The 21,333-nt window shown below is 39.9% G+C and overlaps 2 protein-coding genes across 2 annotated transcripts; one reads left to right on the top strand and one right to left on the bottom strand.

Annotated features, from left to right (window-relative positions):
* Positions 1-1,921: 1,921 nt before the first annotated feature.
* Positions 1,922-16,640, top strand: usp4 (ubiquitin specific peptidase 4 (proto-oncogene)). The gene is made up of 22 exons (XM_037771746.1): positions 1,922-2,229; positions 4,210-4,337; positions 4,474-4,604; positions 4,681-4,807; positions 4,961-5,106; positions 5,597-5,658; positions 5,803-5,949; positions 8,044-8,161; positions 8,538-8,711; positions 8,811-8,969; positions 9,379-9,603; positions 9,791-9,874; positions 9,973-10,067; positions 10,167-10,349; positions 10,474-10,709; positions 11,003-11,224; positions 11,324-11,394; positions 11,479-11,594; positions 11,684-11,833; positions 13,177-13,280; positions 13,664-13,752; positions 14,494-16,640. Exons 1-22 carry the CDS (start codon positions 1,937-1,939, stop codon positions 14,614-14,616), a joined length of 3,183 nt encoding a protein of 1,060 aa, XP_037627674.1. The 5' UTR covers positions 1,922-1,936; the 3' UTR covers positions 14,617-16,640.
* Positions 16,641-18,008: 1,368 nt separating this feature from the next.
* On the bottom strand, positions 18,009-20,798 carry gpx1b (glutathione peroxidase 1b). Its single transcript, XM_037784672.1, has 2 exons — positions 20,524-20,798; positions 18,009-18,685 (listed from the first exon to the last, which is right to left on the bottom strand). Exons 1-2 carry the CDS (start codon positions 20,737-20,739, stop codon positions 18,335-18,337), a joined length of 567 nt encoding a protein of 188 aa, XP_037640600.1. The 5' UTR covers positions 20,740-20,798; the 3' UTR covers positions 18,009-18,334.
* Between the last annotated feature and the right edge of the window lie 535 nt (positions 20,799-21,333).

Raw genomic sequence — 21,333 nt, 5'->3', positions numbered from 1 at the left:
TCTAATTAAATTTTCCTAAATTTGTCTAACTATAATTATTATTATTATTTATAATTATTCTAACTATAATTATTACCTTTAATCTGTGTCATACAGAAATATAAATTGTTGCAATGCACCCGAACACATTTAAAAAAAATACAATTAACATGCAAAACCTCAGGCTCAGTTTACAAAGGTGAAGTCAGTGCTGAGGTTTGTTGATGCCCCCAGAAGGCGCTCTGAGAGCGTACTAGTCTGAGTCATACTAATACACGAATATCTTTGTTAAAGGTCCCATATTATGCAAATTTTCAGGCTATACTTGTATTTTGTGTTTCTACTAAAAGATGTTTACATGCTGTAATGTTCAAAAAAGCCTTTATTTTCCTCATACTGTCAGCCTAAATATGCCTGTATTTACCCTCGTGTCTGAAACGCTCCGTTTTAGCTTGTTTTGACGGAATTGCAACAGAATTGCTAGGCAACAGCTTGGGTCCATGTTTACTTCCTGTCAGCTGATGGCATTCACATACACTGCAACCAGGAAATAAGCTGGAACACATTTAGTATGTTTACGTTTAAAATTGTGTCAAGGGTCTAAATATTGTATATTTGTGACATCACGAATGGGCAGAAATCCTGACAGCTTGTTTCAAATGCAGAGTTTCTGAATACGGGCTGTGTGTGTATTTCCCTGTGGATTGAGTGTTTCGATACTTGCACAGTATTTATATAGGACTCAAGCCTGCTTTATAATAAAAAAAAAACAAACATGAAAATCTCACTTTTTTTTATAATATGGGACCTTTAAAACCAGGAAAAGATAATACTTACTTTTGCCATATTACGATAGCCGAAATCTGAGATGATATCTAGTAGTCTCATATCACGATATCGATATAACATCGATATATTGCCCAGCTCTAATGAACTAAGTTACATTTTGAATGCAAAAGAGTGTATTTTACATTGTAGTGTTTCTATTTTAACTTAGTAAAAGGGCTACTTCTTCTAACACTGTAAGACTTCATTTACAAGACTGTTGATCATGCATCAGTTTATGGCAAATGGAGAAATCCCTCTGAATCACACTCTTAGAGGTTCATTACTGCCACCATCTGGACTGGAGTGTGGAACAGGAGATTGTGCAGAAACAAAATAAAAATAAAAAAATAAATAAAAATAAATAAATAATAATAATAATAATAATGATGAAAACTCTATATTCGTTTAACCCTCCTATTGTCTTCCCTTCGACCATGCAATTTTGACCAGCTCTGGTTTGACTGTTTATAAAGCATACAGTATAAATTATCACCCAATTCTGTGTTACACCTTTTTGGCAAACTTTATTCCAACTCATTACCACAAGTTTTAGAGTTAACCTCATTTCGGTGTAATTCTACCAATTTTTTAATTAAAAAAAAGCAGAAATTCTGAATTATTCTGACTATAGTTATCGGAGGAACATAATGTTGATGGATTATCACAGACGGGTATATGTAAAAGTTAAGTTAGAATATTGTTTTGAAACCATTTAATTTTTTTTTTTTTTTAATGGCAGCACATAATGACAACTGTGGTCCTCAAAAATGACCCGAGAACACCACAGATGCTATAAATTAGAATAAAACATCCATAATTCAATGAAAGTAGTGGTCTTTAATTGTTTTTGCAAAGACCATAGTATAGGGAACCATCCATGTTATTTTGGGGCAATTAGATGAAAGAAATTATGATAAAGTGAATTTTGAAAATGGGTCAAATTTGACCCGAGGACAACAGGAAGGTTAACTAAATCAGTGTCTCTTAAAAACTGAATAATTTCACAGTATATGTTATCTGCTGTATTCCCCAATAAACCTGATAATGAAAAGTCCTGATGTTTTGCCTTCCTTAGATACTGTAAAAGCTGATTCCTCTGGATACTGTAATCCCTGCAGTGTGTCATTACATGAGCAGCAGCAGCAGCTCTGAGTCTGAAGCTCTGAAGCTCGCTCTGAAGCTCGCTCCAAGTAGAGCGCCTCTTCTCTTCACCATCATCCTGCGCGTTCCCGATATACCGGCACATACTCGCTGCATGATGGCCGAGGGAGGCGGACCCGAGCCGGGCGGAGCGGCGGCGGCAGCGGCGGCAGACTCCGACTCGGAGCCGGTTGCCGCACAAATGCCAACCCCTTCAACGGAGAATCAGAAACAGACCATCGGGTCACTTTTAAAAACAACTCTGAGGAAGGGCGACGAGTGGTAAGAACGGGGTTGTTGCCTGGGTGATTTCAGTTAGCTTCTAGCTAAGCTAAGCTAAGCTAAGCTAACGGAAGCTAACTGAGAAACAGGAAATGCTAGCATGCTAAAGCTAGCATGCTAACGGCATTCAATGGCTGTGAGGCTGATATCGAAAGCTGCTGTGCTATCACAAGTTAGCACGTTAGCTGATAGCCAGCCTTGACTTTTACAATGTATGTGGTAGCCTTGTAGTAGTAACAGCTATTAACGTTGGTGGTGAACTACCAAACTAGCATAGTAAAGCTAAGTGGCTCGTTTGTGTGACAAGTTAACTGACTGGTGTTGGTGGCTGGTATTGAACAGGCCCTGCTGGATTCAGATGGTGCTGTTCTTCTCTTGCCAGTCAGACCGGCTCGTTGCTTAGTTAAAGTAGTGATCAGGATCAGGAAATGGGCCTGTTGTTGACAGGGAATATATATTGTGCAATATTGTTAACCTGCTTGTTGTGACATGTCACAAAGTTGTCTCATAGGTTTCTCTTTAGTGGCCAGCTTCCTGTGTTTAGCTCACATTGTTTCAGATCATATATAAAACAATCAAGGCCTGGGCATAATGCAGCTAGGTGTATATATATAAATATATATATGTATATATAAAGAGGCTTCACTGCAGCAATTCAATTTAATAACTGGTTAAATGTCAGATAAGCAATCATTTCTATTGCCTTTTACAGAAATGGAGCACTAAGGGAAGGACTTGTCACATTTATTATGACTTGTCAGCTACTGAGCTATCATATAGTTGTTGAAATCAGTCAGTTATTACCTAAATAGTGTTTCGTGATACTGTAATTAAAAAGTTGTCTGATAGGTTTCTTAAGTGGCCAGCTTCCTGTGTTTAGCTAACATTGTTTCAGATCATATAAAAACAATCCAGGCCTGGGCGTAATGCAGCTAGGTGTATTTAAAGAGGCTGCACTGCAGCAATTACATTTTATAACTGGTTAAATGTCAGATAGGCAAGACTTTCTATTGCCCTCTACAGAAATGGGCACTAAGGGAAGGACTTGTCACATTTTATTATGACTTGTCAGCTACTGAGCTATCATATAGTTGTTGAAATCAGTCAGTTATTACCTAATTAGTGTTTCATGATACTGTAATTAAAAAGTTGTCTGATAGGCTTCTTAAGTGGCCAGCTTCCTGTGTTAGCTAACATTGTTTCAGCTCTTATAAAACAATCAGGGCCTGGGCCATAATGCAGCTAGGTGTATATTAAAGAGGTTTCACTGCAGCAATTCAATTTTATAATATAGTCAGATAAGCAAGACATTTCTATTGCCTTCTACAGAAATGGACACTAAGAGGAGGACTTGTCACATTTATTATGACTTGTCAGCTACTAGCTACTGAGCTAGCATGTTCATGTAGTTGTTGAAATCAGTCAGTTAGTGTTTCATGATACTGTAATTAAAAATCAACTACTATCCCATGGTATTCAAGCTGATATGATTTTCCACAAAGGATGTTAATACTGTTGCATAGTTTGGGGACATTAACCACAGGTTAAAGGTTAAAGATCATGAAGATCCTCACTATGACTGAGACACTTCCCCATTTGAAGCTGCTGAATTAATTCTGACCGTGGTCGAAGAAAACAGAGTCCAATGACCCCAACGTCTTACTAAGTGAATGCTTGCTAACAAGCCTATTAACTAAAGGAGATTCTCTTAGGAGGAGATTAAGTCAAACTAGCTTGCTGTTACTATATCTGCAAGGCAGTTTGGTGTTACATAATGTTCCATGTTGGCATAAATACAATGTCTCTCCAAACTCCATGTATTGTTTCATCTCTTGACTCTTTTCTGTCCTTGCTCGATATCATAAACACATCAGGTGATCAAAAATGCTTTATGAAGTATACGTCTTAAAGGCTCAAAAGAAACAATCAAGTGTCTTTCAATATGTTTGTCATTAACTGTCACCAATTCATTTGTTTTAGGTATCTAATAGACAGCCGGTGGTTCAAACAATGGAAGAAGTATGTCGGATTTGACAGCTGGGACATGTACAATGTTGGAGAACGTAGCCTCTATCCAGGACCAATTGATAACTCCGGGCTGTTCTCAGGTAAAACTTTCATCTTTAAACAAGCATCTGTTGGGCTTTGATTTGCTTGCTCTGGAGAACAGCGCAAATTTCACATAGAGATTAAAAGAGCTGTTTTTCAGCCTGTTCTCAGCATCTTGTTTTTGTCTCCTTAAAGACCAGGAGACTCAGGCCCTGAAAGAGCACCTTATAGATGAGCTGGACTATGTCCTTGTACCCACTGAGGCATGGAATAAGCTTGTCAGCTGGTACAGCTGCCTTGAGGGCCAGAGACCCATCGTCAGGAAGGTAATGCTGTTGAATTTTTTTTTTTTTTACCATTCACTTGTGGATTGGGTTCCTAAATGTCTTCTTTCTTCTCCAGGTTGTTGAACATGGCATGTTTGTCAAGCACTGTAAGGTGGAGGTCTATTTGCTGGAGCTGAACTTGTGTGAGAATGACAACATGGACAATGTTGTCACGCGTCATTTCAGTAAAGCTGATACTATAGGTGAGGGTCTACAAGAGTGTTGTATGGATTCGACTAAGATTGCTGCCTTCACACCGGAAATATTATACATTGTCAGTTAATAAATGTTTTTTGTGGGGGAAAAAAATAAGTAGGAAAGATAATAAGCAAGCCTTGCAAATCCCCTCTTTGCAGATACTATAGAGAAGGAGATGAGGACGCTGTTCAATATCCCATCGGAGAAGGAGACACGGCTCTGGAACAAATACATGAGCAACACCTACGAGCAGCTGAACAAGCCAGACAGCACTGTACAGGATGCTGGTCTCTTCCAGGGGCAGGTAACGTAGAGCTATGTTATTCAAATAACCTTCAGATCACCGATAGACTCTGTTCCTCATTTCTTTTGAAGAACACCACGGCCCAGTAACACACTGGTACTCACTGTGCATACATAATTCATTTACAGGCATTGTACAGAATAACAGGAACTCTCTATTGCAATACAATACATTAGCCTTGCAGTAAGATGTATATTGTTAAGGGAATAATGTGTAAGTCTTGTTGTGTCAGAGAGGTCAGATTACTTTATAGTCACGAGTTGAGACAAAGTTTCAATTTATCACAGCAGCTATCGTCCCAAAACTGTAAACTAAAGGTCAAAAACAGTCTAATAAGTGCAGTTGATAGACTTACCTACAGCTGCTAAAGCCTGGCAGAACTTGGCACACGTTTAACTGTTAGTATTAAATTCGAGCCTGAGACATGATAGCTCTTACATGAAGGTCAGTTGTGCCGGCCTGGCTCTCATTCAGCTGGTTTTCCCCACAGGTGCTTGTGATAGAGCGGAAGAATGAGGATGGCACGTGGCCCAGACAAGCTTCCCATCCCAAGTAAGCAAATATATTGTTTTTTTGTCATTCAGTAAAAGCCTAAAAGGAGATAAATTGTATTCTACTATAGAGTTTTAGAGTATTGAAAGTAGGTGGGTCATTTTTTATGCTCCTCTAAAACATGGTTTTGCTCTTGCTCTCCAGATCTAGTACAACCCCATCCAGGAATTTCACTACCTCCCCAAAACTCTCCTCCAACTCAACCGCTAGTATCTCCTCAACAGTAACCAACGGAGACAGCAGCTGTAGCCCTGGCTACACACTAAACAACAGCACCTCCTCCGGCAACAGGCAAGAGCTCTTTTCTCCCCTTCACTGTTTCCCCCCGTGCACAGAGTACTGTCTCAGGAGAGTTACCTCTCCTGGGCATTTACTGTGTGCTTTAAGTGGCACTTCTCAGTTATGATCACATGGGGTTGGAACAAACACATAACAACAGGTAGTTAGCATAACTTAGTGTACTTTTGTACAAGTTACTTCCTCAGCTGCTGTGGTTTTCAGTTGTTACATCTCCAAAAACTCAATTGTATTTTATGATGGAACTTTCACATCCAATATTTCACACGCCGGTGTATTGTAGAGGAGATTAAAAGGAGATTCTAGCACACCACTCCTGCATTTAAGACCTTTTTTGAATCAGTACAGTCTCACGGTTCATTCCCTACAGACCTTCATCAGAGCATGAGGTTTTTGTTGAAAGAACAAAAGAAAGAACCGATAATTAATTTTCTGCTACACACTGCTGAATTAATAGAGTGCATTTCCTCAGCCCATAATATCAGTATCCTGTAGTACTTCTGCTTGTCATTGTTTTAGTGTTCGTCAGTTTTGTAAATTTGTTTTTTTATCGGGTGTTTTGTTTGCTGTGTGTCACCCAGAAAAGCAGTGCATGTCATCAACACCCATTTGAAAGGGGACTGGTATCAAATACATATATACATTACTGTGCTGTATCAGCATAGTTTTAATCATATTGCATGGTGAGGAACATGTAATGAAAGAGCGCACTGTAACTGTACTGTGACAGCATTGGTCCATTATAGTGCTTTCTTTGCTTGCTGGAAAAAAAGCATTATGGCCTTAAGGTGCTTACATTTGCTCTTTCTGAAGTTCACTGCTACCCTAGAGCTTAGTAGGATTACTGAGGAGTTGATTAACTGTTTTGGGAAGTTGCATGGAAAAATGCAGTTTAATAAGATAAGGAGATACACAGTGTTACCAGTTTATTTGATACATGTAGCTGCATCCAATGCCTTTTAAAGTTCATTCAACTCCACTCCATTTTGGAGAGTGTAGACTGATTGCATTACATTGAAGGTGCGTTTATAATATTTTGTCCACTCCTATTTATGTCAACAAAAACACAATATAATGTAGTTTGCAAAGGTAGGATTTATTGCAGGGCTGCTGTATTGGAAACTGGCATCTCGGTGTAGATTATATTGCTCCAGCTCACTCTAGAAAGAAACATCATCGCCAAATTAGTACGAAGAATACAGCATACAGAGAAAAAAAAGATTTGGGCTCACATTTAAGTTCAGCGTACGGTTTGTCACACTACCGGTGTATTCAGGGACAAGGCATTAAGTTCAAAAGGGAAATAATAAGATGGAACTGCAGTAATGACATCTGCATTCAGTGCTGACTAGGTGAAATGGCTGCACTTTATTCAAAAGGCTTTCATGTTCTTTTGATAGTCCTAACCACCTCAGGAGGCAGTTTGACACTTAAAGTAGCAGGAATATTTACAATCTGTTTTAACTGCTGTCTAAGTGGAAAAGTACCATAATTAGTTTCCTGTTGAATGTGTGTGTGTGTGTGTGTGTGTGTGTGTGTGTGTGTGTGTGTGTGTGTGTGTGTGTGTGTGTGTGTGTGTGTGTGTGTGTGTGTGTGTGTGTGTGTGTGTGTGTGTGTGTGTGTGTGTGTGTGTGTGTGTGTGTGGGCGTGTGTGCGTGTGTGTGTGTGTGTGGGCGTGTGGGCGCGCTAGAGACACAAATTTATATCAAACGTAAAATAAAAGATGAACAATTTGACTGAATTTGCATATGTCATAGAGACCTCATTTAATTAGACATCAGACAAATCAGTTATTTAACATGTTATGGGAACGCCCCTGGGCTCCTGTGATCATAATTTTTTTGGGCAAATATTTGTTCAGGATGTGCATGACTGGTGGTGATAGCCTCAGCAATATTACATTTGTTGACAATTCATAGAGGTACGCATGATAAGTGGTGAAAATGTTCTCTTGAAGTGGTATTTTGTCAATCTGACATTTTATCCACGTACCGTATTTGAATGCCATGTTTAAACATGCGTGGTTTCATCACAGCACAGCAGTATCTTTTTAGGAAAGCCACAGTAACGGATCTGCTCTTCCAACAGATTGGGGGGCTACAATTCATACAGCTCCTCCTACAACTACAGAGAGTCCCAGTCGCAGCCTGGCCTGTGTGGTCTCAGTAATTTGGGCAACACATGCTTCATGAACTCTGCCCTCCAGGTAAAAAAAAACAACCGACGCCTAGTTCACACTACATGACTTTCAAAGTCGTCAGCTCTCTGTACTGTATCACACTACACAACTTGCTGTCTTGTAATCGGGAGACTTGAAGTCGTTGTGGTTTTCAAACCGGCGACAGGGGGTCACACACTACAAGATCTTTCACTGAGAGGAATCCCCGATGAGGTCTGCAAACTACGTTTTGTCACAAAAACACGCGCGAGAAATACACTGTAAATGATATATTGCTGACATATTACTGATGATGTCACGGCTGAAGTCATGTAGTGTGAACTAGCTATAATGCTAAAAGTCAGTTGCCACATTTTGGGGTTTTATGTTCACATAATCCACTTTTTAATTCCTCTTTTTCCAGTGCCTGAGCAATGCATCTCCACTCACAGAGTACTTCCTCAATGACCAGTATGAGGCAGAGATTAATCGCGAGAATCCACTGGGAATGAGGGGCGAGATTGCCGAGGCCTATGCAGATCTAGTAAAACAGATGTGGCTGAGCCGCAGCAGCTACGTGGCCCCACGTACCTTCAAAGTGAGTTGCGTCAAACAGCTTCATCTGAACTGAATGCGTACAGATTGAAAATTATCCATTCACAAAAAAATTTATCAAATCTACATTTTTTGTTTCCAGACCCAGGTGGGACGTTTTGCCCCCCAGTTTTCAGGCTACCAGCAGCAGGACTCGCAGGAGCTGTTGGCCTTCCTGCTCGACGGGCTCCACGAAGATCTGAACCGCGTCAAGAAGAAGCCTTATCTGGCCCTGAGGGATGCAGAGGGCCGTCAAGACGAGGTATAGTACATACACAGAAATGTACTGATACTGCTTTTCAAAACTGAGGGAATTTTGTTTTTCAAGAGCATTTTATTTCTCAAAGGGGAAACTAAAAACTGCATTTAAAGACTCTGAAGTCTGACGCTGGAATATAATGCTGCTTAAATATTTATATTCGCAGCACTCCAGGCTTTGTTGTGTTTTCATTTATGAATAAATTTCAAAGAGAGTGACTGAGCTGCAAGACATGCCATAGGTTTTAGTTTTGAAGCTTCACATTGTGTGCCTTGATCTAAACTGTTTTATAAGAACAGAAAAGCAAAATACTTCAATGAATTACTTCACAATATCAAGTTGCACTCGTTCTATCTGAGGTTTTAAAATGTCAACTAATAGAATTTTTTTCTCTATTGGTTGTGTATTACAGATTGTTGCAAAGGAAGCCTTGACGAACCACCGCTTGCGCAATGACTCTATTATAGTTGATATTTTCCACGGCCTCTTCAAATCCACTTTGGTGTGCCCAGAGTGCTCCAAGGTGTCTGTGACCTTTGACCCATTCTGCTATCTCACTCTGCCTCTGCCCATGAAGAAGGACCGCACTATGGAGGTTTTCCTGGTGCGATCAGACCCTCAGTCAAGACCCACACAGGTGAGGCTCTAAGGATCCAGCTCTAGACTCGGAACAACTACAAATAAACTAACGCTAATTAATACCAACTATCTTACAGTAGCATTCCAGTTTTTATAAACAGAGTTGTCTTTGTACTTGCTGTTGATGTTTCTGAAATCATTTAACTAAGTAGTTTACTGACTGTCTTTCTTTCTTTGTCTGACAGTATCGAGTGGTGGTCCCCAAACTGGGTGCAGTGACAGACCTGTGCAGCGCCTTGTCCAAACTCTGTGGATTCCCTCCAGAAAATGTGAGAACTTATATAATACTTTCAGCTTTACAACTTCTTTGTCTTGGGTTGAAATGGAAATAGTATGTGCTGACTTTGTAATTCACTTCTCTGTCTAGATGGTGGTGGCTGACGTTTACAATCATAGGTTCCATAAAATCTATAGACGGGATGACGGCCTCAACCAAATCATGGAAAAAGATGACATCTTTGTGTAAGTCTTGTTGTTGACTAAAAGATGAGACGTCTTAAGTGAGTCATTGTGGTAGCTGTTTAATAATAGGTGTGTGTTTATTGTTGTCGCTCTTTGCAGGTACGAGGTACAGGAAGAGGACAGCGAGAGGATGAACCTGCCTGTATACTTCAGGGAACGCCATTCCAAGCATGCCGGAAGTTCCACAAGCACCATGCTGTTTGGCCAGCCTTTACTCATCACCGTGCCCAGACACAACCTCATAGCAGACGTTCTTTATGACAAGATCCTAGAGAGGATCGGGTAAGGGCCCACTGTGTGGATAGCGAGGAAGGAAACTGCATGACGGTGCAGTCACTGCTTATAAAATCAAATGAGTTGTGAGTGTATTTGCTGGTTAAGTAATCTCCTGTGTTTCCTGTTGCAGGCGCTACGTAAAACAATCCCAGAGCCCTAATGGTGAAAGCAGGGCCTCAGCCTCGGCGACCTTTGCCAGCTGCAGCCAGGCTCCTGAATGTTCCACATCGTCTGGTCTCAACGCCAGCCTGGGGGGCTGTGGCAGCCCCCTGTCAGACGGGGCCTCGTGCAGTGCCAGCTCCAGTAACGGCAGCAACGGCAGCAACCACTCAGGGACCTGCAATGAAACCAATGGGCTATATGATGGTAAGCGGCTAATATCTGTCAACACATTTAAATTAATTTAACCTTGGCCATGACAGTTTTCCCTCACCAAAATTTAGCCTAACTTTGGAGCGTTATTTAGCCTCGCTAGAATGACATCATTGGTACCAATGGATTCCTTAGGTCGTCTAGTTTGAGCCTGCTATAGCCACTTAAAGACAGTAAAAGTTGGCAGAGGGTGCGGGCGCCCTCAAGGAGTGGAAGAGGTTAAAGGAAGCATTCATCAGACAAGCAAAAAACTGCAAAGTGATGTGATTTCATTGTTGTCTGTTCAGGTGAGGAGGAGGCCATGGACCACCAGGTGAGTCCAGAGCCAGAGAACGGCCAGTCCGAAGAGGAGGAAGAGGAGACGTCCGACTTGGAAAATGGGCCTAAAGGAGACGCAGCCAATAAGCGCTCTTTGCCAGCCAAGCTCTTCACTTTCAGCATAGTCAACTCTTACGGAACAGCTAACATCAGCCCGCTGCCCTGCGATGGAAATGTCCTCAAGCTTAATCGTAAGTGCTCATGTTTCGAACCAACATTTGCATTGTTAGTTTTGTTTTTCAAAGCCTCTTTGTGTTGATACAGCCTCTTCCACCTCCTCTTCTCTGCAGCACATTCCACGGTGGCGATCGACTGGGACACTGAGTCAAAGAAACTGTGTTACGATGAACAGGAAGCAGAGGTCAGTAGGTTAAAATTCATCATAAACATTCTGCGACAAGATACACAAACAGACTATTTATATTTGTGTGAATACTGTGTGTAGGCTTATGAGAAGCACGAGAGCATGCTTCAGGCCCAGAAGAAGAAAGCCACGGTGGCTCTGAGAGAATGCATCGAGCTCTTCACAACCATGGAGACTCTCGGAGAACACGATCCATGGTAAGGTTTCGCAGCTACAGCTGAGTTCAGTGTCAAATCACCACCTTTGCCTCTATCTTTGTTATATAACTACGATCTATTTTATGCAGGTATTGTCCAACGTGTAAGAAACACCAACAGGCCACAAAAAAGTTTGACTTGTGGTCGCTGCCTGGCGTTCTGGTAGTTCATCTGAAGCGGTTCTCCTACAACCGGTGTTGGAGGGACAAGCTGGACACAGTCGTGGACTTTCCCATCAGGTATGCAGCCAGTATTGCTCATTAACATTATAGTGATTATGTTTAAATGCCTTTATACACTGGGAGTGTTTTTTTGCGTGATTTATTCGTACGTCAATATATATTTTTTTTAGAACTGTTTTTGTCATGAGTACTTTCACTTTCTGTGTGGAATTTGCATGTTCTCTCAGTGTTCGCATGAGTTTCCTCCGGGTTCTCCAGGTTTTCCTCCCACTGTAAACATGTATTTTCAAATTCAGGAAACTAAAATAGCTTAAAGTGGTTTAGGCTGCACAACAGTTTACCTCAAACAGACTGCTAGATGCTGCTCTGGGTCAATAGGAACACGATTTTGGCCTCTGCCTGCGCAAATCTATTCAAAGCTATTATTGAAAAAGTGTTGTTGCAAATTCGCATCGCTGCTGGTATGAAAAGTTTTGAAGCAAAATATTTGCATGGGTGCATTTTGCATTTTCGTGCTGTTTATTCGTCATGCCCCCGGTGTGTTAAAGGCCTTAAGAACAAAGCATTAGTCTAATGATGAGAAAAGGTACTGTTGTGTCTTTTTAGTTGTTCCAGATGTCCTGAGAAGAGGTCACCTTGAAGTGTGTCGGGTCTTTTAAAGGTTTAGATTGATTCACATCTAACATTAGCTATGTAATTCTTTAGAAAAGCAGTTTTATAGATTTAATTTGATTTGATTAGTGTTTGTCATTTGAAGATTGTTCTAGAGGAACTGAGAAAGTGCCGTGTCAGTGGCACTTCTACACCAGGGGGAGCTGTCGTCTGAAACTCACAGAACAAAGTGAATGAGGAAATACGGCATTTATTGTACTTTCAAGAAATGGACTCTTGTCTCAGGGAACTGGAATCATAACTCCACAGAACAATTACACCTGTGTGTCCTTGCTGTCCTTATCTATTTTTAGTTGTGTAACTAACACAGCTTTCAAAACAGGCTTTTCAGCTCTGCATGAGTCATTAACTTCTTTTCAGTTGGTGCGGTACATATTTTCCTGGGCGTTTTTAGAATGGAGAAGTTGTGTCACACTACCTGTCTCACTCTTGGCACTGTGTGTGTGTGTGTGTGCAAACCATATCGACCTCTGTTGAGGAACTAGATTCACTAGAAACCAGGAGGAGGCAAAGTCTACTGAAATCCAGCTTAAAGAAAATGCTGACTCATGCTCACTAATGTTGGCTTAAACATACAGAAGGCCCGCATGCTGTTTGTTTTTTTACATTAAATATGACTTTAAGAGAATCTACTTTGTATTTCTTGGATGTTAAGTGTAATAATTGAGTTTCAGTGTTGTGGCAATGCCATTTTATTTTCCTGCGACTGATGATATTTTCTTTGTCAGGGATCTGAACATGTCCGAGTTTGTGTGCGACCCGAAGGCCGGCCCCTACGTTTATGACCTCGTGGCTGTGTCAAACCACTACGGAGGAATGGGAGGGGGTCACTGTAAGTCAAAGTTCATGTTTTCTTCTTTTCTCTGTCATTTTAATGTCTTGAATAACACTTCTGGAGTGGAAATCACAGCCCAACATCACTCCACATCAACATACCATAAAGAGCTGTCAATCGCTTATTTTACACATTAAACTCTTTTATTTTCAGCTGTTTGTAAATCCACTCTCTAGTTCTTGTGCCAACACAGTTTGTTTGTTAGTCCTCAGCCATGCACACAATATGTGTCAACAGATGGCCTGCTGTCAAGTCTTTTTTATGTGTATTTGCTTTGTTCATTCATAGTGAACTGGTGTGAGTGAGAGTTTTTATCTCTTCCTGGATAAACAAATGAAGAGAAAAAGCTGTTTATTTAACACTTCTTTTTCCTCCAACAGACACAGCTTATGGCAAGAATAAAGTAGATGGAAAGTGGTATTACTTTGATGACAGCAGCGTCTCCTCTGCCGCAGAGGACCAGATTGTGGTGAGTTTAAACTCTTTAATGTTCATAGATCTTGGTTTTCTGACTGTACTTGAATTAGTGCTGGGACGATACACCTATCTCTTATGTATTGCGATTCGATATTATGATTTATTGTGATTTTTGATAACATTTCCAACACTAGATCTTGGGGAAAAAAAAAATAATAATAAAAAAAATAGAATTAATGCGGTACGAATGTTTGATTTTAAACATGTTTGTAGTCAGAGATGTCTTGAAGTCAAATATATCAGTCATTGTCAGGCATTATTTATTAAAAAAAATTCCAGTAACCCAAAAATCAAAGAATAAAGACATTTCCCTCACAAATTAGTGGTATTTTCTTTTTAATTTATAAGGGACATGTAATGTTTTATACTTCTGGTGAATATAATCCAATCAATCTTATTTCCATTTATGTATTTTGTATATACAGTTCCCTTTGTTAACACTTATTTTGAAAACCGCTATAATAAAAAGAAATTATAAAAGCAGTAACTTCCTTCTACCTCCGCATCGACTCAAATTAAGCAAATATATATTGATTTCTTTTCCCCCACCCTTAACTTGAATACCCCCAGAGATGCAGTATTTGTTGAACCTTGTGTTTCCTTTTCATTGACTGATGTTTGATGAAGATAAGCCCTCGGCCTTCTTGGCTTACTGTCCTCGGTGTCGAGTGTCCCTGTTTTCGTAGTGTCCTGTTTTCGTAGTGTAATCCTATCCTTGTCGCCCCCCTTGCAGACTAAAGCAGCCTATGTGCTGTTCTATCAGCGCAGGGACGAGGAAGCCCCCTCCAAACCTCAGCCTTCGGCCTCGCTGGGAGGAGCCCCAGAAGCAGCCGAGGACCACATGGACACAAACTGAGGAGCCCCTGACAACCAAAGGGACACGCACTGAAAACACACAACGGCAAATAGAGACACTCGGACGCACACACAACGCTACTTTAGTGACAGAGGACTCCACAGACTTAACATTATTAACCCTACCTTCCCCCGCATTTTTATTTGATTTCTGTCTCGTATGTTGTCAACCAGAGCCAACGGCCTTGTCAGAAGAGTGACCCGAGAGACTTCCTCCCACCGCAACGGACGGCCTACTGATTTCTGATCCTAGTTTACTAGTCTGGAACTAAAAGAGGAGATATAGATCCTCTCACTGGATGAACAGAATGTTAGAAGATAAACAAAATGTTTCTGTTGCCCACAACGACAGTCAGAAATATATAAAGAAAAAAAAAGCCAAATGCACATGTTTTTTCAACCAAAGCGTTCCGAGGTTTTTATGACGAAATGTACCAACTGTTAAGACATGAGCAGGATACTGGCATCGTGCCTAGATTCATCTCTGATAATCTTGCTGTGCTGAAGGTAAATGCAAACTTTAACAGTGTGACGTGCACACAGAACAATACATGCCATGCTTGATGAAAGAATCACGTGACCTTATTCCACCTGTGTTAGAGTGGATCACTGATGTGGGGGGGGGGAGGGGGGTGTTGCTGCTGCAGACTAGTTGTGGCGGTTTTTGCTACCGGCCTGATCGGATCTGTGTTACAATCTAAACCACAGAGGGGGACGTCTTGTTTCAAGCTTTTTAAAGATCTGCGTCTTGACGTGAGTTGTGGCAGAAGCAGTTTTTCGGCCTTGCTCTTCATTTGCCATCATTTTATTGCTCTTTGATGCACAGAACGGGCTCTGCTGTCTCTCGGACCCTATATGAGAGGAGTCTTACCCTGCTAACCATTTTTATTTTCCTTTTTTTTTTTTCTGTAATCACAATGCAAAAGCGGCCTTTTGATTCCTGCATCCTGACTAAAAAAGGGGGGCACTTTGAATTCTCCATGAGTTCATTATCTACCTGCTTCTGGTGCATTCTAGACATGACAGGATTGTATGATTTGGCCTTAGCGTTAAGGGCTACGGTCTGTCATACACTTCCAGATCATTTAATGTGTCTTATAAGCATATTTTGATTGCTGCCTGATCGGACCCCTAGCTCTCCTGCAAATGGCTTTGTCCTTATTAGTCTTGTACATAAATGCAGCTGTGTATTGAAATGGCTATGTTATTTGATATCTTCAAAGCACACTTGAGTGAAGCAAAATAAACTAGTATAAAAGTGGTGCTTTTATTCATGAAACTTGAACTTGCTCCTTGACATTAAGAACGATCTACACGTGTCAGCAGACGGGGGTCAGGACAGCTAACAGCGTTTCCCACTGAGTGCAGTTATTTGTTTTCCTTCCAGTGATCAGAACACACCACTCGGCTGTGAAGTAAAATAAGGCAAAGTTGTCTCTGTTGGTAGCATAAGAGAAGAATCCCTATTTTATCTTAATGGGGCCTTTACAGACACAATTATCCCAGGAAGCACAGTTATAACAGTATAACATACATTTCCTTATACTCAGTCTCAAGGGTCTTTGAGTGAAACCAGATGGCAGTTTGTTATTAATTCCCATAAGTCTCGTTCTGTGGCATTAATTCTGCACTTTGTTGCATTACAGCATGTTGATATGAAGGGCCTCCAAGTGCCCTTTTCGCCGGTTGGTCCTGCCCATTATGTCGTTCAGAAATGACTACCTAAATAAAAAAATCATTCAAGCCTGTGCCTAGAAAAGCTTTACATCATATTTGTAATCCTAGATACTTAGTTGGAAAAAAAATCCAGCTGCCAAATGCAGCAGCGAATCTTGTTTTAACCCCTAAATCATGACAGTAATTAAAACTCAAAAAAAATAACCGAAGACATGTAAATAATCACACTATTGAAAATAGGTGTATAAATTCTTGTCCTCATATTTATCTTATTGATGATATCTACAGTATTTGTTTTTAACTGAGAAATATTTGAATTCAAAGTACAATAAAGACTGGAAGCCTCAACAAGGTGGTTTGTTTGGAGTAATTACACACAAAAAAAAAAATATTTGTACTCTAATAAGCCTACATCAAAGATGTGACTCTAACAAAGCTGGCCTAATGCCAGTGGCAGTTGTGATATAACTATAAACTGTATTGCGACATCATCTATCTTGGCAGGTGATGCAACTTAATTACATGCTATTTATTCATGCTGACTGGTTTGCAAAATGAACTCTGATCTGTACTCTGCTGAAGGGCAGCACAGGTAGATTCGGGTAGGTCCATTTCAAAATTTCATCCTTTTCCAGAATTCTCTGTAGATTTTTTTCAGACCATATTTGACATCTGCTGTGACGAGACAACAGGGCAACAACACTTGCATATTGCTTACAATTGCCGCCTCCCTCATGTTGGAGATGTGGAATGATGTCATAAAAAGTTTGCATCTAGCTGACTTTTCCCATCTGGTGGAATCATTAGCCAACCTGGCTTTATATTTGGGATTGTCAAGCCAGCCCTTGGAAAACTTGCTTTGACCCACAGTGGCCGTTCAGTCAACACTCCTACGCAGAAAGCTGGAAGACGATCCATTGTCAAACATCGCTGCCCAAAGAGGAAGTAAACTAACTGGTGCTGCCTACACTCATACTGTTTTCCCTTAAAATATTGAATAAATCATATTATATTATTGATCCCTCCATATTTTTTTAGGTTTTTATACATAAAAAATGAGTTGAAAAAAGTAAATTTCATTTTCACAATGTACGTACGTCCAAATGTCATGAAAAACACTGCTTGCATTATCAATTTAGTTTTTGGAAATTCTCAATTTTATATTTTAGAAAATGTGAAATAGTCTGGAAACACAGTTTTTTTTTCCCCCATATTCTTCTTTATTTCCATCCAGACCTGGAAATTACTAAAATCAAATTCCATACTTTTCCATACTGCGTAGGATTTGCTTTTTGCTTTTGCATTTGAAGATTACACGTAAGAAATTCAATTTTCATATGCGATCTTTAAGTTTTTACAACACTAAACTATATTTGTCCTTTACCATGGAGTTTGAATTCAAAATATATTTTGGAGCTGATCCCAGCTGACATTGGGTGAAGGCCGGGTACACCCTGGACAGGTCGCCAGACTATCACAGGGCTGACACAAAGAGACAGACGACCATTCACGCTCACATTCACACCTACGAGCAACAATGAACCTAACCTCCATGACTGTGGGAGGAAACCTGAGAACCCGGAGAAAACCCACGCTAACACGGGGAGAACATGCAAACTGCACACAGAAGGGCCCCAAGCCAAATTCAAACCTGCGACCCTCTTGCTGTTAAATCTAAAATCCTGTTAAAATAATTTCGCTGCGATGGAGTCAGGAAATGTTTGGAAAAAATACATTTATTGGTCCCCTTAATACAGAAAACACAGCAGTGCTTTACGTGTACACGATGCAGCTGAAAACATTGAGCCTTTTTACGTTTCATCAGATACCCTCCTCACAACTAGCTTGGTTTCAGAGGATCCCTTCATATAGTAAAAAAGAGCAGAACACAGCCATCGTATACAAGAGAGCACAGCTGGTCTGGAGAAGTGTGTCCTACACACCATCCACAGAAGCTATGGAGGGAAAAACAACGAGCCCAGAGATGCTGAGGAGCTGGTGCCAGTGGGATGGGTGGACAACATGTTGGGAGGACGGGTTCTTTATTTTGCCTGGCTGAGGAGCTTCTTGATGTCGCCCTCGATGTCGCTGGTGAGGAACCTCCTGCTGTAGCGCTTGAACGGCACTCCATCAGACCCGATGAGGAACTTCTCGAAGTTCCAGGACACGTCGTTCCTGCAGACGGGGCTCCAGGTGATTAACTTGGGGTCAGTCATGAGGGCGGATGGGTCGTCGCTGGGGAATGGCAGCTTCTCCTTCAGGAACACAAACAGGGGATGGGTATCCTTCCCGTTCACCTCCACTTTCTCCAGCAGCTGAAACTTTGGCTCATAGCCGTTTCCAGGACGGATGTACTTCAGGGATATGAGGATTTCCTCATTCTTGCAGTTCTCCTGCAAACGGGTTGATCAGAAGATTGTGTGTGATTATATGACATTACAGTACAGGTAGAGGTCACTATGATACAGTTGAAATGGCATTAAAGCATGTTACATGTCCCTTATAAATTAAAAATAAAATACAATTAATTTGTGAGAGAAATGTCTTTACTCTTTGATTTCTGGGTTGCTGGAAAATATTAAATAAATAATTCCTGATGATGACTGATTATATTTGACATTATATACATACAATCAAACATTTTACTGTATCAAATTAGAGATATTCCCAAATAAAAGTCCCATATTTGTAGCTTGAAATAGCGATATTTCTGTATGCTTGCGGTGCTATAAAATCAGATTGCCCTATAATTCCTTACAATGACTGATATATTTGACTTCAGGACATCTCTGACTATATACATACTGACAGTTAAACATTTTTACTTCATCAGGTTAGAGAATTCCCAAAGTAAACATCCCTAGAAGTGAATGATTCAACTTTTCCCCATGATCTAGTGTTATAAAAGTTTTTAAAAATTGCAATAAATCGTTATATTGAATCGCAATACTTAAAAATATCACAATACATATTGAATCGGCAGCCAAGTATTGTTCGTGATAGTATTGAATCGGTAGATAAGCGTATCATCCCAGCCCTGGCATTGTGTCCCATAGACATTTATTTATTACATAATCATAATTATGTTTTATGAGGGAAGTAATCTGCAGATACTGTCATCGAACAATAAAGGTTTGAAGTTAAAACAAGTGGGGTGGAACACTTGATTGTCTGTTCACCACTTAATGTTTTAAATTGTTGAGAACAATTTAACTAATGGCTAATAAATCATTTGATGCTTTACAGATCAGTAATCGGATCTATAAACTATTCTAACGCACAACTAACTAGCCCACAGTTTAACTCAAGGATCACACTGATAGTATGAATCATCTCTCAACAGACTTTTCTTTATCTTTTTATCTAGTTTATCTGTTAAACAGAAGGAACCCCTCCCCGCTCCACCACGCTGTTTCACTTCCTGCTGATTAGTTATGTAACCATCTATTAATGTGTTACTATTATTGTTGCCATAAACACTGAGTTAATAAATTACACACATTGCTGTTTATTGTGGTTATTATAATGATGAAGCAGAACAAACTGCATGCATTAAGACAGTAACATACTTAAAAACTAGAAGGCCTATTGTTAGTTGTTATGTAATTCACTGACACTACCACTATTTCCTCTTTCCTATACATGCTGAAACTGCTGCTCACAGTAACTAAATTGCTCACCAGAAGAAAAAAAAGGTATCCTTGCATTTTATGCTTACTTTTTGGACTTTTCACTAATCATTTACCTGGATTATTGTGACTGTAGCAGCTATTAAATATAAGACTAACAAGCCAGTGAACTTGGATATTTAAAGGAAGTCTAAAACAGGAACAAAACTCTTTCCATTTGACTTGAAGTACAAATTGAATATAACTTACAATAGTTGTGTGATGGTATATCTAAAAGCAAAGTATATTAGTATAGTATATTATTATTATTATATATATACTAGTATATTAGAGGCAAAGTAAAAGAAATAAAAACAAAACATAAAAAAATAGAAATAAGCCCAGAGTACATGAAGAGAGTTGTATGATGTTATATAGTATGTAGTATAGTATATTAGAGTATATAATTATTATATATTATTATTATTATTGTTATTATAATATATTAGAAGCAAAGTAAAATAAATAAACACAAAACATAAAAAAATAGAAATCACCCCCAGAGTGCCTGCAGAGATCAGACCTGCTGGAGGTTATAAGGTATAAGGTGTAAGGTTTCTCACCTGATGGCCGAACTGGTTGCAGGGCACTCCCAGGATCACGAGCCCCTTGCCGGCGTGCTGCAGGTGGAGCTCGTTCATCTGGGTGTAATCCCTGGTGGTCGTACCTCAGAGAGACGCCACATTCTCAATGAGGACGACTTTGCCCTTCAGAGAGGAGAAATTAAACGGTACTCCCGTTAATAGGTTGGCCGACAGGTCGTAAAATGTGGATGCCATTCTTGCTACCTGGCTGCTCCCTTCAGTGACAGGCACGCTCTGCTCTCTCTGGTGTCTTGAGCTCAACCTTCATACACGGTCAAAGATCTTGTATTTAACTCTCAAGATAGTTCACTCCCTGCAGCCCTGTGGGACGGCCGCTTTGAGTGTTCCCATGTATGTATCACGTTAACCCTTTCATGCATGAATTATGATAACCTCAGTCAGGAGTTTTTGTTCATCTTTAGGCATGAAAAAAAAAATTGACTTTAATTTTTTTTAAACACACAAGGAGTTTTTCAGATGTCCACTTTGTTGGACAGCACGCGTTTAAGTTTTCAACTGAAGAACTATGTTTTTTTCCAAAACAATTAATAAAATCATAAATTGTGTGAAAACTATAAAATCATATTTATTTTTAATGCTGCTAAACTAATGTGTTCACATATTTTAACATATTCTAACACTGTTCAATGCAATGCAAAAGGTAGATAAATAATAAGTAATAAAGCATTTAAGTGTTTTTGTAAATCCCTTTTTAATTTGAACTATTTATTGATATTTCATTTGTAAATTCTTTTTTTTTTATAATTTTTCTTTTTATTTCCCATTATA

Source organism: Sebastes umbrosus, chromosome 1, assembly GCF_015220745.1.
Source record: "Sebastes umbrosus isolate fSebUmb1 chromosome 1, fSebUmb1.pri, whole genome shotgun sequence".
In the NCBI taxonomy this organism is placed as follows: Eukaryota; Metazoa; Chordata; class Actinopteri; order Perciformes; family Sebastidae; genus Sebastes; species Sebastes umbrosus.
This window is presented reverse-complemented; position numbering and strand designations above follow the sequence as displayed.

Coding starts and splice junctions, on each gene's coding strand:
- usp4 (XM_037771746.1), top strand. CDS start 1,937: ATGAGCAGCAGCAGCAGCTCTGAGTCTGAAGCTCTGAAGCTCGCTCTG. Junction 10,350..10,473: donor AAGATCCTAGAGAGGATCGG/GTAAGGGCCCAC, acceptor TTCCTGTTGCAG/GCGCTACGTAAAACAATCCC. Junction 13,753..14,493: donor CCGCAGAGGACCAGATTGTG/GTGAGTTTAAAC, acceptor CCCCCCTTGCAG/ACTAAAGCAGCCTATGTGCT.